Source organism: Antrostomus carolinensis, unplaced genomic scaffold (genome assembly GCF_000700745.2).
Source record: "Antrostomus carolinensis isolate BGI_N321 unplaced genomic scaffold, ASM70074v2 scaffold3986, whole genome shotgun sequence".
Taxonomy (NCBI): domain Eukaryota; kingdom Metazoa; phylum Chordata; class Aves; order Caprimulgiformes; family Caprimulgidae; genus Antrostomus; species Antrostomus carolinensis.
In genome coordinates this window covers 55330-69773 of record NW_010319606.1, presented here as the reverse complement: position 1 = coordinate 69773, position 14444 = coordinate 55330, and the positions used below count along the sequence as shown (strand labels likewise).

Here is a 14444-nt window from a genome sequence, read left to right as displayed (position 1 = left end):
GAACAGTCCTGGCAGCGCCGGGGAGGCCTTTGTCTGTTTAAAACAAGCAGCACCGCGTGGAAACGCGTCTTCGAAGGGCTGAGGGGGCTGTGGGCCTCGGCCCGGTGGTGCTCAGTGGGCTGTGAGGAGCTGGGAAGATGGCGGTGTCCGTGAGGGGACGTGCGGAGAAGGCGGCCTGGAGGAAGCGGGTCAGGCTGTGGAGAGGTGTGAAGGAAAGCTGGAAAGACCTGAGGTTATAAATCTGTGTAGATCATAGTTTTGAAGTAAATCAGCCTGACCAAGCACTGTATCGCAGGGGATGATGAGTTACAGACCATGCTGGGAGCAGTGGAATTGACTAGAATGATTTCTTGCAGATATTGATGAAGGTTTCACGCACGGAGGTAAAAAGCTCGTAAATATCAAACACTTTACACCCTGTACATGGCTCTGATTGATTTCAGACCTCAGCATTTGCTGTAGGAGTCTTTTATACAGTGAAAACTCTTAAAGTGACTGAATTAAAAATGAAAACGTAAAGTTTGGCGTTGAAATGCTGTCATACGGCTAATAAGATAAAATTCCTAGACATCCATGAAGGAGAATTTTGGTGGATCTGGTGAATGTGGCAACTGAAGGAAAGCCAAACAGTGAATGTTCATGATGAGAGCGGAAATATATTTCATTTTTTTTTAACAGAAAAAGGTAAATGATATCTACCTAACCCAAAAAGAGGGTAGAAAGGGAAAAAGAAGACAAACAAATGATACTGGGCTGCTGCAAGTTTGGCCAATTTCTTCTTGCTGCCTGCAGTTTGTCTATCCCAGTTTGCTTTGGTTCTTAAATAAGCACATTTTACTGAACAAGTAAAGAGACAAGAACTCTGCTCACATCTGCGTACAGTGTGCTGTCTGTGGCCACAATGGGAACTTGGTGACATGCAGAACAATCTGTGTCTTCAATGTGATAATTAAAAGAAAGTAACAATTGAAAAGATTCCTCAGTTGGCCAGCCAAATGCACCGCTTTAGTCTGCCAGTTTCACCTGGGCAGAAGATTCTTAAAGAAAAGGTGAGAAAATACTTGTTATGAGGTGAAAAATAAGTTGTTTTTTCCCCTGAGTTTGACCGCTTCGTGCATTCACCTCTACTGTGTTAATAACATGGTTTTGTTGATAGTGTTGAAATGCATTTAATGTTAATAACGTTAAAATATATGCTAAATTTGTGTTGCTTATTAAGATATTTATTACGGTGTTCAAGTACGTTTACTGATACTCACTTGCCATGCTCATAGTTCCAAATCATTATATGTATTTTCAAAACCAGTAATATATTCCTTACTTTGTTTTATGTTTGGTTGTTTGGGGTTTTTTTTAATTTGCTATTTGTCTCATTTCTGGGTTGTGATAGTGAAAGATTTCACCTGTGTGCACTTTTTAATATACTGCATGACATAAGTAGTTTTACTGATTTAATAGGATTGTGTATATATATATATATATATATATATACAGCATTGTACTAACCAGGGGGCTGTAAATAGTCAGCTCTTATCCAACTGTTTTAATTAGCAACAATTTCATAAGCTTTGCAATGAGGACACGTATTCCTTGGAAAGGAGGTTGAGCCAGTGACTCACTCGTTTCCACGTCAGATGTTTGCAGGTATTCAATGGCAGTAGCTCAGCTGGTCTGAATTTAATTAGCAGCACTGAAGTGAAGAATTCTTTGCCATACTATCAGGCTTTGGTGTTATAAATTCACTTTAAATTCAGCTTTAAAGTGACCTAAAATCAGTGTGAGATGTTATTGTCAATACTTCTTTTTCCTATGCCCACGTGGAGGTTTCATGATCATAAACCAGTGTAACTAACTGAGTTTATGCCAGTTGGTTCAGACTTCAAGCAGAAGCTGTATGTTTCGTGAGCAGTAGAGTCTAGTGTTAAACAACAGCAGCTTCTGTGGGTGGGATGAGTTTCTGATCAGAGGACAGCTCAGGATGTCTGTGTGCTGTCCTTGGGGTCAGGGAAATGGCTTCAGAAACCGTGAGGTCAGGTCATTATATGGAGGAAATAACATATATGAATAAGGTCAACATTTATTTCTAGTTAATTCGTATCCCAGAAATGTTTACTATAGCTACACAGTATTTTTTCTCTTCTAAACTCTATGGAGGTTGTATTGTGAGGTGAGGTCAGGTATGTGTTCTGTCATCAGGGAAAAAAAAATCTAGAGTTATGCCAGGGAAGATAACACCCCAAGAAGTACCGTAGGACAGAGAATAAGCCAAACATCCCCTGGTTAAAGAAAAAATGTGTCTGTCAGTAGGATTATTCCATTATTGTTTACTGTAGGGATGGCAGTCCCTTCCCTGTGTTTGTACAGTGATTTTTAGATGCCTGTGCAAGCTCTTCCTGCGTGAGGAAGGCTGCCTGAGCACATACAGGTATATGTATTAAGCCAACTTTCTGTTACATATCTGCCTGCTATTTATCTTTGCCTGTCAGCTTATCTTTTAGATTGTAAACTTTACATGCCAGATGCTGTCTTCTTTCTTGTGTGCTGCTCAGAACAAAGGACTTTGGATCTAGTCACAGTTACTGGATTTACTAGAAAAAGAGTAAATTTTGTAGCAGGAAGACACTCACCTTACATGTTATGATAAAGATTCTTGGGGAATTGGTGACTTTCCAGTGGTACAGGAGAGCTTAGAAAACCCTTGGTTGCAGCACTACAGATTTTCTTATCTACAACTTTTACTGTTACTTCTTTCCTTTCAAGGTATACACATTAAAACTCACAAAATATGCATGGGCAAACTCCATTTTATTACTTTTTATTGTAGTACTATCATTTACTTTGGTAAGTTCGTTATCCCTGTTTAAAGTGCCTTAAAGCAATTAAAACTTAGTTTAAATTCAAGTATTGTAAAATGTACAGAGTATAAGCACAAAAAAAAAGCTGCATAGTGGAAATACTAGAGCAGGCGAATACATTCAGGATGCCAAATACTCAAGTATTAACGATGCCAGATCAGTATTAAGGTTAATGATAATTAGCCAGCTTCATAGAGTAGATACAGAACTGTGGGCCATAGAAATGCATTGTTCTTGCCGTTAACAAAAGGTAGAAGCATAACTTAACACGGAAAGAATTTGTAGTGTCAGTTTTTGTAACACGTGCCCTAAGAAATGAGACAAATACTGACACTTAAATTCACCTTTCCGTGCTGCTGTGAATCCAGCAAATACGGGACGTGGTTTTTGTAGATTCTGAGCCCCTGCAATCCCAGTGATTTCAGCGAGTTTGTGACAACCGTGGCTCTTAAAAATCCTCACAAACAGCCATTCTTACCTTCATACCATTTTGTTTGGATTTTTGTTTGAAATTTGCCTCATCCTGTTATAAAGAACCACGTCTGAGTTTGTGTTCCTGTTGTTTCTGTGCACGGATGCAAGATCATCTGCTGTCCTTTGTATCTGCCCAGAGCTGCGTTGAGTAGTGGGGGTACTTAACGAATTTTACTTTGATTATGTAGCCCTTATTTTGTCCATTTAATTTGAAGCTGTAATAGTTGTACCTTGGCATAATAGTGACCTGTTAGGTGAACTAGATCAACAGCATAACTTACCTATAATATCTGTCAGAAGAGGAATTCCTTGTAGATATTTTAATTCACATTCACATTATAATAAACAAAAATAATGTAATACCAGCATTGAAAGGGTTGGTTGACTCTTTACATTTGAACAATTGAAGAGTATAATTTTACTTGCTATGGCTAAGAACGTTGTAGTACAGATCTATGTGGACACGGAGGAGAATGACTGATGTTCAGTGGAAGTTACTGCTTCAAAATCAGTGGAACAATATGGCTAAAGTGTCGTTGGTTTGTAACAACACTTTCAAAAATGGGTGTATATTTATGCAAGGGAAAGACTTTTTGCGCAGTTGTTGCCTAAAAAAATTAATTTAAAAATACCAGCAACTTTAAAAAGAAAATTCTTTGTTAACAGTTATGTGTTTTAAGAGCATCTTTGTATGTCATTTTTACTGTTAGAAAGTGTTATTTTAAAATATATTTCAAGAAGTATGACAGTTGTGGTATAAATTATTACAAGGATTCATTAGTCATTATGTGTACTCAATATTGAATAATTAAGAGAATGAAATATGCATTTCTCATTTCCAAGAAGAGAAAACAAGTTCTCTTTTACAAAGGCAGAATATGTCAAAGTATAAAGTTACAGTTTAATTTTTGTAATATTTGGTGAAATTCTACAAAACAACAACAATAATGAGAAAATTAAAGGTCTGCACCCAGAGTATAAAACTAGAAGTCAGGTTTCTTGGAGTCTGAGCTTTCTCCTTCCTTTCTCCTGAAAGACTCATGTTTGTTGTATTAATCAGAGTGCCTGGTAAGGTTCCGTGGTTGGAGCAGGACAGGAGCCGTGTGAGTCCAGCTGCAGGCTATGTCCAGAACCCGTTGGAGATGAACACGGGGTTGATGTGCTGTGGGTTAGGGTTTGATAGAAGGAATACTGCAGGATCTCCTCATGACCAGCCTGACTTCAATGTCGGGAAGAGTTTTCTTTTTGGTGTGTAAACATCCCTCATCCGTTGCTGCCAGGTGGAGATCAAAGCGCAGTGAAACTGATTTTTTCCTTAAGCGAGGGTTGTCCTTAAAGAAAGAACCTTCCCATTCTTTAATCACTTCATCCACTTTTTCTGTCCTGAAACAATAAAGCAAATGTATTTATGATCCTTCAGGTAATATGAACTATCTATCTTCAGGATTGCTTTTAAAATGTAGAGAGAAATTGCATAATCATAGAATGGTTTGGGTTGGAAGGGACCTTAAAGCTCATCCAGTCCCAACCCCCCTGCCAGCAGCAGGGACACCTTCCACTAGACCAGGTTGCTCAAAGCCTCATCCAGCCTGGCCGAGAACACTTCCAGGGAGGAGCAGCCACAGCTTCTCTGGGCAACCTGTTCCAGTGTCTCACCACCCTCACAGTGAAGAACTTCTTCCTAATATCTCATCTAAACCTCCCCTCTTTCAGCTTAAATGTCGAATTCAACATAATAAAATGTCAAATTATTTTAGATGGGTACTGAAGACACTAGAATTTTCTTTTTTTTCATAGGTTCATTCTCCAGAAAAGGTAAATAAAGGGTGAGGGTTCATTATATTCTTGTTTTTGTACTTTTAAGTAGACATGGATACAAAACCACCGCTCCAAACACGGCAGGCAATTTGTTTCCAAGGAGAAAGTTTGGAATCCAAGCTCAAAAACTTTGCAAGAAACCTGGTACTCTAGTGAGCAGGACAGAATTCCTGCTTCTGCAAGTGTCAGAATGTTTTCAACAGCTGACTATGGTTAAGTGCTGGTGACATGGTACACTGCAGCTTGTGTGAGTGTAACGTCAAATGCTCGGCTCCAAAAGAGCTGAAAGAGCAGCAGAAAAAGAAGAATGAGACAATCCAATCCAATTAAAGTAATTTCAGGTGAATAATACGTACTAAGAGACTTTCACATGCCTGCTTAGGAGCCAAGCTCTCCGTTCTCTGGTTGGTAATTGGTGAAACGTAGGAGTTTCCAAACAGCAAGTTAGAGCAGCCAAGCCTGAATTTATGTGCATAAATATGCCCCCGAGGGACTTGACAAACAGAGTATGAGCTCTCTGCTTTCAGCCTTCACTAAATGAATTATTCATAGTTTCATTCTTGACAGAAGTAGAAATTACAAATCAGAAGCATCATCATGGTATTGTTAGCTTATGAAGAAAATGCTAATAAAAAGTATTTAAAAATTTAATTTATTGTAAAACATGCCATTCAATATGCCTTCAAGAACTGTCACTTATTCTGGAGCTTCTTGGCATGATATAAGAGATACTAAATAAAGGGCAACTCAAAGCTACTGAAATATAATGCCCACCATTTACTTTGAAGTGTTGTTTTGTTAAATTCATGTTTATCTTACTGTACAGTGCCATGAGCTTCAGCGCTTTCCTTCATAATATTTCCATCCAGGATTGCTTGTTTTGTCATCAGTTCCACCTTCTCGGTGTCGTGCTTCTTTACGCCGTCTGTAAAAGAAAATGCAGATGCACTGGGATGCAGAAGGGTAAGGTCAGGACAAGAACCTGGAGGTATTTCTCCTCCTGCTGCAGTGGAAGCAGGGAACTCTCTTCCTATAAAGGGAACTCTCCCTTTAGTAATATCCAGGAACCTCCTTTAGGGCTGTAATTCCCTGAGGGGAGAGTATCTACAGACTCACTGGAAGGCAGGGTAAAGGCGATCTTGCTTCTTGTGGTTGGCTTCTTGTCGTCCTTCTGGTCAGGGACAGAGCAACGAAACCTGCAAATAAAAACAATTACAGGGTGTGTTTGCAATTCTGAGGATTATTGCAACGAGAGGTTCTGAAATGGGAGATAAATTTGAAAAAAGCTTTTTCTCCCAACAGCACGTACCTGTTCTCCTCCTGCTCAAGCAGACTGCGATATGTTGCTATCTCCTCCTCCAGCTTCATCCTCGTGTTCAGGAGAATTTCGTGCTCTCGAAGCTGTTTCTCAATGCCTCTTCTCACGTCCAGTAGCTCTTTCTCTAAGCATCCAATCTCAGCTTCTAAATTCTGTAGTTGCATGTGGTACTGCTGCTCTGTGGCACGCAGGGAACGCTCCAGACCCTTTTCCTGTGGAATTTAACTTATATTGTAAGATTTGGAAAGTGTATGTGTAAAAACGTTATATGTACTTTTTATTAAAAATCTGTGTGTTTTTACGTCAGTTCTTTTAAGAATGTTCTTTAGGAGCAGGAGTAAAGCTTTCAAGGTAATACTTTTGCTGAGAAATTTTTCAGTAAAATCTGTAATAATTTAAGATAGGTTGAAAAAAGGAAACCTTCTGTTGTACCAGCAATCCCCTGCCATTCATTTTACAGGTCTCTGATTTTACCTGTACAGTTAAAACATTATCCAGCTCAGTTCTTTATGAAAACTGAGTGGTCTGTAGCTTTATGAAAACTAAGTGCTCCTGTAGCTTATCTATATTTGTGCATTCAGGAAATTGCTGACATATTTTATCGTGAATGAATTAAGAAATTTAGTCACACATTCAAAAAAAGTTATAAACTTGATATAAATTGATTAGGTAGAATGACCAGGAAATTGATGAGGGAGGATCATGCAAATACATGCTTGGCAGGGGTGGGAACATGAGAACACGTGTGTATGGAATGGCAGATGCTGAATCAAAACAAGTGACGCTCTTAAACGTGAGCAGCCGCCTGGGCTGTCGCTCGCTGGGCAGAGCTCTGCGTGACGGGTGGGACGTCCACCACAAAGCTGGGCATTTCTGTCTCCTATTTCCTCTGTACAGTGGATGTGATTGTTACAGAGACTGAACTGTGGAATAGTTTACATCAAGAGAAGGTTTAGTTTCTTCCAGGTGGTTTCCAGTTGGGTTTCAGGGTGCTTACCACAGCGTGGAGGGATTCAATCTCGGTCTGCATGTGGTGCCACTGCCGTCTCGCTTCACAGAGTTCGGCTCTGGCTGCCTTTAATGCTTCTGCATCTTTGTCCATTCTTTTAATGGTAGCTTCTTCTAGCTTCAGGGGATAAGAAAGATAACAATATTAAAAAAAAATAGTCAAATAATGAAAATAAAATAGACACATGAAAATCTCTAGTTGGAATTTCTGAGCGTCATATGAATTGATTAAAGCTGGCGGCGATGAGTTCGTGTTGTCTGTGCCATGTACATGGGAAGCCCTTACCCTGCTGTGTGGGATGGGAACTAGTTGGCCTTGTCTTTATCCCTGACATACTTGTTGTGGAGGAATTCCCGTGGAAATTAACCAGTTTACTCACCTCTAGAGTAAATGGGTTTAAATGAATGGAAATTAGAGGAATTGCAGTCAGTTCAAGCTATTTAAGATTTATCTATCACAGGAAGGAAAAAAATGGAACATTCTCTCAGTATGTGCTGTCACCCATGTTAAATGGGACAGTTGAGGAGTGAAGTGCCTGTTCTAAGCTTAATCCTGATATAAAATATTATTTGAGATAATTTTCCATCCTTAAGACTGAAGCTTATTCTTAGAAAAAACAGTAAGTAGTCAAATAGCAATGGAGAAAGCACTGTATTGTGTTTGCCAGAAAATGTGATTTTTTGCTTTTTAAAAATCCTATTAAAAGTAGTTTTTTTAAGTTAACCCTGAGGATGTGTGGGGTCATTTTAGATTTGGGCTCATCTTTGATTTCTATAATATGTTCATGCATTCAACTTCCAAAATGGTTGTTTTGCTTATTAAAGTTATATTTCCTTTTTGATTCTGAGTTTTTACTGCAAGTGCTGAAGAAGCCATAAGCCCTTGAAACAACACATGTCCTTTTGCATATTTTACTGCTTTATGTGGGTTCTTACGATGCTGTCAACTCTAAAGGAATTGTCTTTAATTCAGGTCCTATGAAGCAAGTAAAATAAGTTTCTTTTTTCCTTTGTAATTTACTGACTTATTGTAATTTTACCATGCCATCATTTTGGTGAAAAACCTAGATTTGGCTAATCCACAAGTGAACACTCAATATTCTTTGCTTATCCTTTTTTGCCTGAGTACTGCAGAATTTATGTGACAAGATTATATCGATACCCACCGGCTGCTTTGTGCCAAACAGAAATATAAACTTGGCTTAACTCTCGTTTCTCGCTGCCGTGTCGCTGGGTTACTGTGTAGCTCAGCCAGATTGCAGCAAGAGTCTGGCCTGTGGTTAAAAAAACCTCCAGAATTTCTGCAATGCCTAAAAAGTACAACAGGGTGATAGAATACCTAATTTTCACCCTGAATTCCTTGACATTTGGTGGCTGAAAATTGTTTTGCCGTTTATTTCAAAGTTCAGTTGGGTTTTAGAGATGTTGTTTATGTAAATCTGTAATAGGAGCATTGTGTGTTGATAACATTTAATCTGTATGAAAGAACAAATGATATTTGCTGAAGAGTACGAGACAGTTTTACCATCAACAATATAAAATAATTCCTGAAAAGGTACAGTATTCTGTAATATAGGTGCTAAAAATGGTAAAGCTTTCAGTACATAAAGAGACTCTTTACATTGCCTTTGATTTTCCAGATTCTCTTTCCTCTGGGCTAACGAAGAGGTTACGGTGTTACAGCGGATGTCATCGGGTTTTAAATCACAGCAGTATCTCTGTGCGGGTACAGAAAAACACCCAGATGAATTACACAGCTTTCCTTTAGTGTGAATTCCACACCCCAGGCTAAATCTACTTCCGTCTCTTCTAGTTCACATCTCACTGCAGTAAAATCCAAATCCCTTCCCCGATAATATGCTGCATTGAAAAGGAAATACTGTACCTCATAGGGGCTGAGGGAGGAATTGTACAGCCAGGGCTTGTCTCCTTCCTCTGGAAGGGCTCTGTCTGTACCGAGTCATTACCTGGGTCCTTGCTGAGATGATGGTCTTTATCTGATTTCTGGTGATGAGCGTTTCATACTTTGCCCTGATCTCATGGAGGAGCTGAGACTGTTCCCTTCCCCTCCCATCCTCCTCCTCATGGCCAGGGTGAGCCGGCTGCTGCAGAGCCGGGCTGCCTGCAGCGAGGGGAGAGGGACCGGCGGCTGTTAAAGCTGCAGAGCTGGATTTCTGAGGAGGCACTGCCAGCTCACAGCCTCCCATCATTTCGGAAAGCAAGAGGAGTAAAGCCAAGATCTGTCATTTTGCAACGATTAAAATAATGATTCTTAAATTGCGCGCCAAAATTAATATATAAAATGTCTTTATATTTTTATTACACTGTAACTGTGGTTTTTTATGACCTAAAAAATGTGAGGTTGGGGGATAGAAAGCAAAGGACAGAATTACAGCTGCCCAGCGTGAGAGTGCAGTCACAGAGGGGACGGGAAGTCCCAGCTGTGCACCTGTGTTGGTGGCAGCGCTGCTGGAACGTGCCTTCGCCAGGCAGTTGTGCCGCACAGGAGCAGGTTATTGAGAGATGTTGCAGAATTTCCAGCCTTGAAGGTTTTTAAGATGAGCCAAAGCCTCAGGTGTCCAACCTGATCTGATGTTGAGGACTGTCCCATTTTAAAAAAGACCTGGGCTCCTGGACATCCTCTCACCCAACATTTTGATGCCTTTATGGGCAGGAACACGGAAAGATGGGGAGAAACCAGCAGTGCTGGTGGTGAGGGATTTTCTGCAAATAATTCTTCATTTCCTGGCTCAGTGTAGCTGCTGTGTGATCCCCATGGTCTTGTCTGCTGAGAATGGCTCTTACCTGTTTTTCAGAGTTTTTTCAGTAGTGGGCAATACCAGATATTTAGTAAAAAAAATAAATTAAATTTCAGTCCCAAATAAGCAAATCACTAGATAGAATGTGTTTTTAGGCTCCAAGTAAGACTATACATCAGTAAAATGAGAAAAAAGGCAGTAAACTTTTACAAGACACTCATCTTTTTAGAAGTCAAAGTATTATACCACTTAAAAGTCTCCTTGTGTGCATCAGGCTTCCTTGTTCTTGGCTCTGTCTGCTGGCACGTGTGAAAGGATCCTGTGTTCTAAGTGTATTTTTCTAAGCTGGCTGTTTTGCAGCTGACCTGGACTGAGATGAGAATGTTTTCTTGTCCACTATCTTTCTACAAGTGTCTTAATTATTCTAGTTTTAGAACCAAAATATTGACAGTGTTTTTCATTGATGTTATGATAACAGTCACGTAATAAAAACACGAGGAATCCATCAAACAAGCATACGACGTTATACCTTAGGACAGGATAAGTATCAATAGGAAGAGCCTCTGTATTTGAGGAAGAACTTGTAATTAAAAATCTTCCTTTTTCTTTGCATTGCAATACCAATTGTTTTTTATTTTTCAGGTGTGAAGGGAACATCTGGCTACGAGATCCCTGAGAGCTAAAGGTAGGTGGTTGTAAGCATTTGTATCTTTACTTGGATTTATGTAATTTTGAATTCTAGCTGCTTTCAGTGTTCATATTTTATTACAGATGTTGGATTTGAGTTAACTTTATAGTTCAGACACTGCATCAGTTTTTTGGATTCTGCAGTACAGCACAATAATGCTGTAGGGGTTGCAGGCTGCTTTGGTTGACCATTGGTGCTTTCTCACAAGACAAGAGCTAGAGTGGTTTCTACATTTTACATACATCCAAATTCTCAGTCATCTTTTAGATCACAATGTTAAATCCAGGATTAATGTGTACGTAGGTGTCCTGGTTTTTGGCTGAAACAGAGCTGGGTTTCGTTCTCAGTAGTTAGAACAGGGCTGTGCTTTGCTTTTCAGCCTGGGACTTGTTGTGAGAGACACTGAGAACACACCAGTGTTTGTGTTTTTGTTGATGGAAGTGAAGGATTTAGTGTTTTGTTAGTCTGCAAGCACAAGATCTCAGGGGTGAGGAATGTTTAAATTAATAAGCTCCATGGGCACTGGGCTCTGCCAAGGGGCTGTTCCATCTCCTGTCCCCCATGGGCAGGAGATCCATGAGGGGCTCTTCCTCTCTTGCTCTCTCTGGCTTTGGCTCGGGCTCTGGCTCTCCCGGGATTGCGGTTTCGGGTTGGGATTGTGGCTCCTGCGGGATCATGATCTCGGAACGGGCCGGGCTGGGTCAGCGGGTGGCGAGCAATGGCACTGGGTGTCACTCATTGGTATATTTTGTTACTGTTATCATCACTACTATTTTAATATTAGTTTTATTTTAAGTTTTATTTCTATTATTAATTTGTTCTTATCTCACCCTACAAGCCTCCTTACCCTTGTCCCCCAATCCTGTCCCCTATCCCCTGGGGGTGGGGGGGAAGTGGATGAATGGCTGTGTTTTTTTCTGCTAGCCAAGGGCTAGCCCGGGGAAACTATCACGGTAGGTAAACTGCATGATGATTTGTGGAAACCTCCACTGAGTGACGTAAGGAATAAGGATTTCACAGCGATCACGGTTGCGGTCCTTGAGGTAAGCACTTTAATTCATATTTCTTTGTATACAGTTATTCTGAAAGTATACATGTCTTTGGAAGAAGACAAGAGAGACATACTTTTCTCTTCAAAATGGAGATGCTGTCAATAATGGGGAAGTTATTATGCTTTCAGATTTTTCACATATGAGAAAAACATTATGGATGGGAAAGAAAGATGATGAATGCTGTCTTGTGTTAGGATTTCCTTCAGTCTGTATTCTTTAAATGTCTCTATAATGGTTCTCTTGGTAAGCAGAAAAAATGCTTGTAGTTGGTTTTACAGAAAGCAGATGGAGGCACAGGATGAACTCTGTGCTCCTATTAAATGTCTCATTTGGGTTAAGTGTTTAAGGGATGTGATAGAATGTGCAGAACCTTTGTATTATAGAGACACATGTAGAAGGTCACAGCAACTTCCTTGTCTTACCTGAGAATCACACAAAAATCATCAACATTTCGCCTCGAGAACAAAGGTTTAAGTGTAAATTGTAAAGGGATTGTATTCTGGTTCAGTTATAATTCCATTTTGGTTGAGATTCCTTTAAATAGTTTGTTTGAGTTGGTCACCTGGAAGCCAAATTCAGGATTTGAAAGATCACATTGTGCTCCCAGCAGACAGCTCTCCAGGACGTGGAGCCACCGCTTCATGGCTGGGCTGGCTGCCTGCTTCAGAACCAGCATATCCCTTCTTTGCCACTGTTGTTCTGTTTGCAAAAGCTTCTCTCTTAAATTGAAGCTTTAAATTGTAATTTAGCAAGTATTTCTTTAATCCCACATTTAAACGGTTTTTTAATGTGTGCATCTTCTATCGTTGGATTAATTTCTCTAAATTAATAGCGAGTACTAAACCACACACATAGGATATGGTAAAGCCAGATACCCAGCAAATGGCAGGTATGGATCAGGGGCAGCTCTCCTAAGTGAAGAATAAAGGGAGACTGAGATCTTAGAGCTTGTTGAGTCCTTTTTATTAGTCAAGAAAACTAGAAAATGAGGTTAGAATAGCAAAATGATTTTCTCTATTAATTAATAAAAATTATTAAAAAGCATATCTAATTAAATGTCTAATGTGTGTACTAGTTATTGAACAAATAATTGATTACACATTTAAAGAACACTGAAAATAATACAGGCAATATCACTAGAGTGAAGCAGAAGATGTATTGCGAGTACAGGTTTTGTTTTATGTGAAAGGGTTTTAGTAAAAGCCAATCTATTTTCATCACTTGATACAAAAGAACAAAATTATTTATCCATTTTGGCTTTGAAAACCCATGGAGTGAATGATCCTTTGCAGTGTCAGATTGCGCCTTATATCTTCTCTTCAACTTCCTTAACATGGGATGCAATAACTTTTCCATCCACCACTTCTTCGACAATTGTCTTGATCTTTCTAGTTTTGGTAGAATCTAAAGATCATAAACAGAACAAAAACCATGTTTATCACAGTGTTAAAAGTTACAGTGCAGAGCAGCACGCGTACACGAACAGTTACATCCTTTTCCTTTCCAATTGTCTCCTTGTTATGATGAACTCTATGCTGTAGTTACACAGAATAACTTGTATTATTTTATTTATGAGAATGACTTTGGAAACAAAATTGTATTCAATCAGTTCTACCTACCCTGAGAAGAACCCAGTGATTCTGTTTGTGATTTGGACCCTGTCAAGGATGAGCTTTCAAATGTAACTCCCTGTCCTGCGCTCCTAAAAGCGAATGAGAAACAGGCAATATTGCAGAAGGTTTGTCAGGATCAGGAGGTGTTTCCTGTAAAGGGTATTGCTACAGAAAAGAAAGCAAAGGAGATATTGATGTAAATGAGTTATTTACACGAACTCGCCGTCCAGCAAGCGCCGATAGGTTTCAATCTCCATTTCTAGGCGAGTCTTGATGTCCAGAAGCTGTTGGTACTCGGCGTTCTGGCGCTCCATGTCAGCCCTGACCTGGAACAGCTGGGACTCCAGATTCCCAATCTGAAGCTGCATTTGTGAAAGCTGAGCACAGTAACCTCCTTCCGTTTCTGCTAAAGTGTCTTCAAGCGATTTTTTCTGTGTAAGAAGGAGATTAAATAATCTGTGATTGTGGGAAAAAAAGTCTTTACAAAGACAAAACCAAGTGAAATAATTTAATGGAAGTATAGCCTCTTACTTAGAGATTTTGGGGTTTTTTTTCTTGAAATACCAGTTTGAGAACTGGCCTTTGCTGCTTCACTGAATGGCCACCTGCTTTATAACATGCTACTTGCAATCCAATTATATATGTTACTGCTATTTAGGAACTAAACAAATGCAGGATTTAATAGGAGAAAATTGCAAATCTTAAATCCTATTGAACAGTGTAAGATCTAACACGACTTTTGAAGTTGGAAAATTTACTCTGACTCGTTAGCAGCTTCCTTAGAACGTACCATGGCAAGCTGAGACTGTAGTTCAATTTCCAAGCTCTGGAGAGTCCGTTTTAAATCGGTGATCTCACT

General features: G+C 39.6%; 2 protein-coding genes across 2 annotated transcripts in view; both read right to left on the bottom strand.

Moving 5' to 3' along the window:
- Nucleotides 1–4498: 4498 nt before the first annotated feature.
- On the bottom strand, nt 4499–9505 carry KRT222 (keratin 222). The gene is made up of 6 exons (XM_029085266.1): nt 9359–9505; nt 7463–7591; nt 6457–6677; nt 6260–6343; nt 5967–6095; nt 4499–4712 (listed from the first exon to the last, which is right to left on the bottom strand). Exons 2-6 carry the CDS (start codon nt 7565–7567, stop codon nt 4499–4501), a joined length of 753 nt encoding a protein of 250 aa, XP_028941099.1. The 5' UTR covers nt 7568–7591; nt 9359–9505.
- Nucleotides 9506–13278: 3773 nt separating this feature from the next.
- The window catches only part of LOC104525974 (keratin, type I cytoskeletal 12), a 3434-nt gene continuing 2268 nt past the window's right edge, over nt 13279–14444 (bottom strand). The window contains 4 exon segments of the mRNA XM_010169283.1: nt 13279–13376; nt 13592–13674; nt 13805–14016; nt 14376–14444. The exon segment at nt 14376–14444 is cut by the window's right edge and continues 27 nt beyond it. Of these exon segments, the coding sequence (XP_010167585.1) occupies nt 13279–13376; nt 13592–13674; nt 13805–14016; nt 14376–14444 (462 nt within the window).

Coding starts and splice junctions, on each gene's coding strand:
- KRT222 (XM_029085266.1), bottom strand. CDS start 7,567: ATGGACAAAGATGCAGAAGCATTAAAGGCAGCCAGAGCCGAACTCTGT. Junction 6,096..6,259: donor TTTACCCTGCCTTCCAGTGA/GTCTGTAGATAC, acceptor TCTGCATCCCAG/TGCATCTGCATTTTCTTTTA. Junction 4,713..5,966: donor GAAGCTCATGGCACTGTACA/GTAAGATAAACA, acceptor TTATTGTTTCAG/GACAGAAAAAGTGGATGAAG.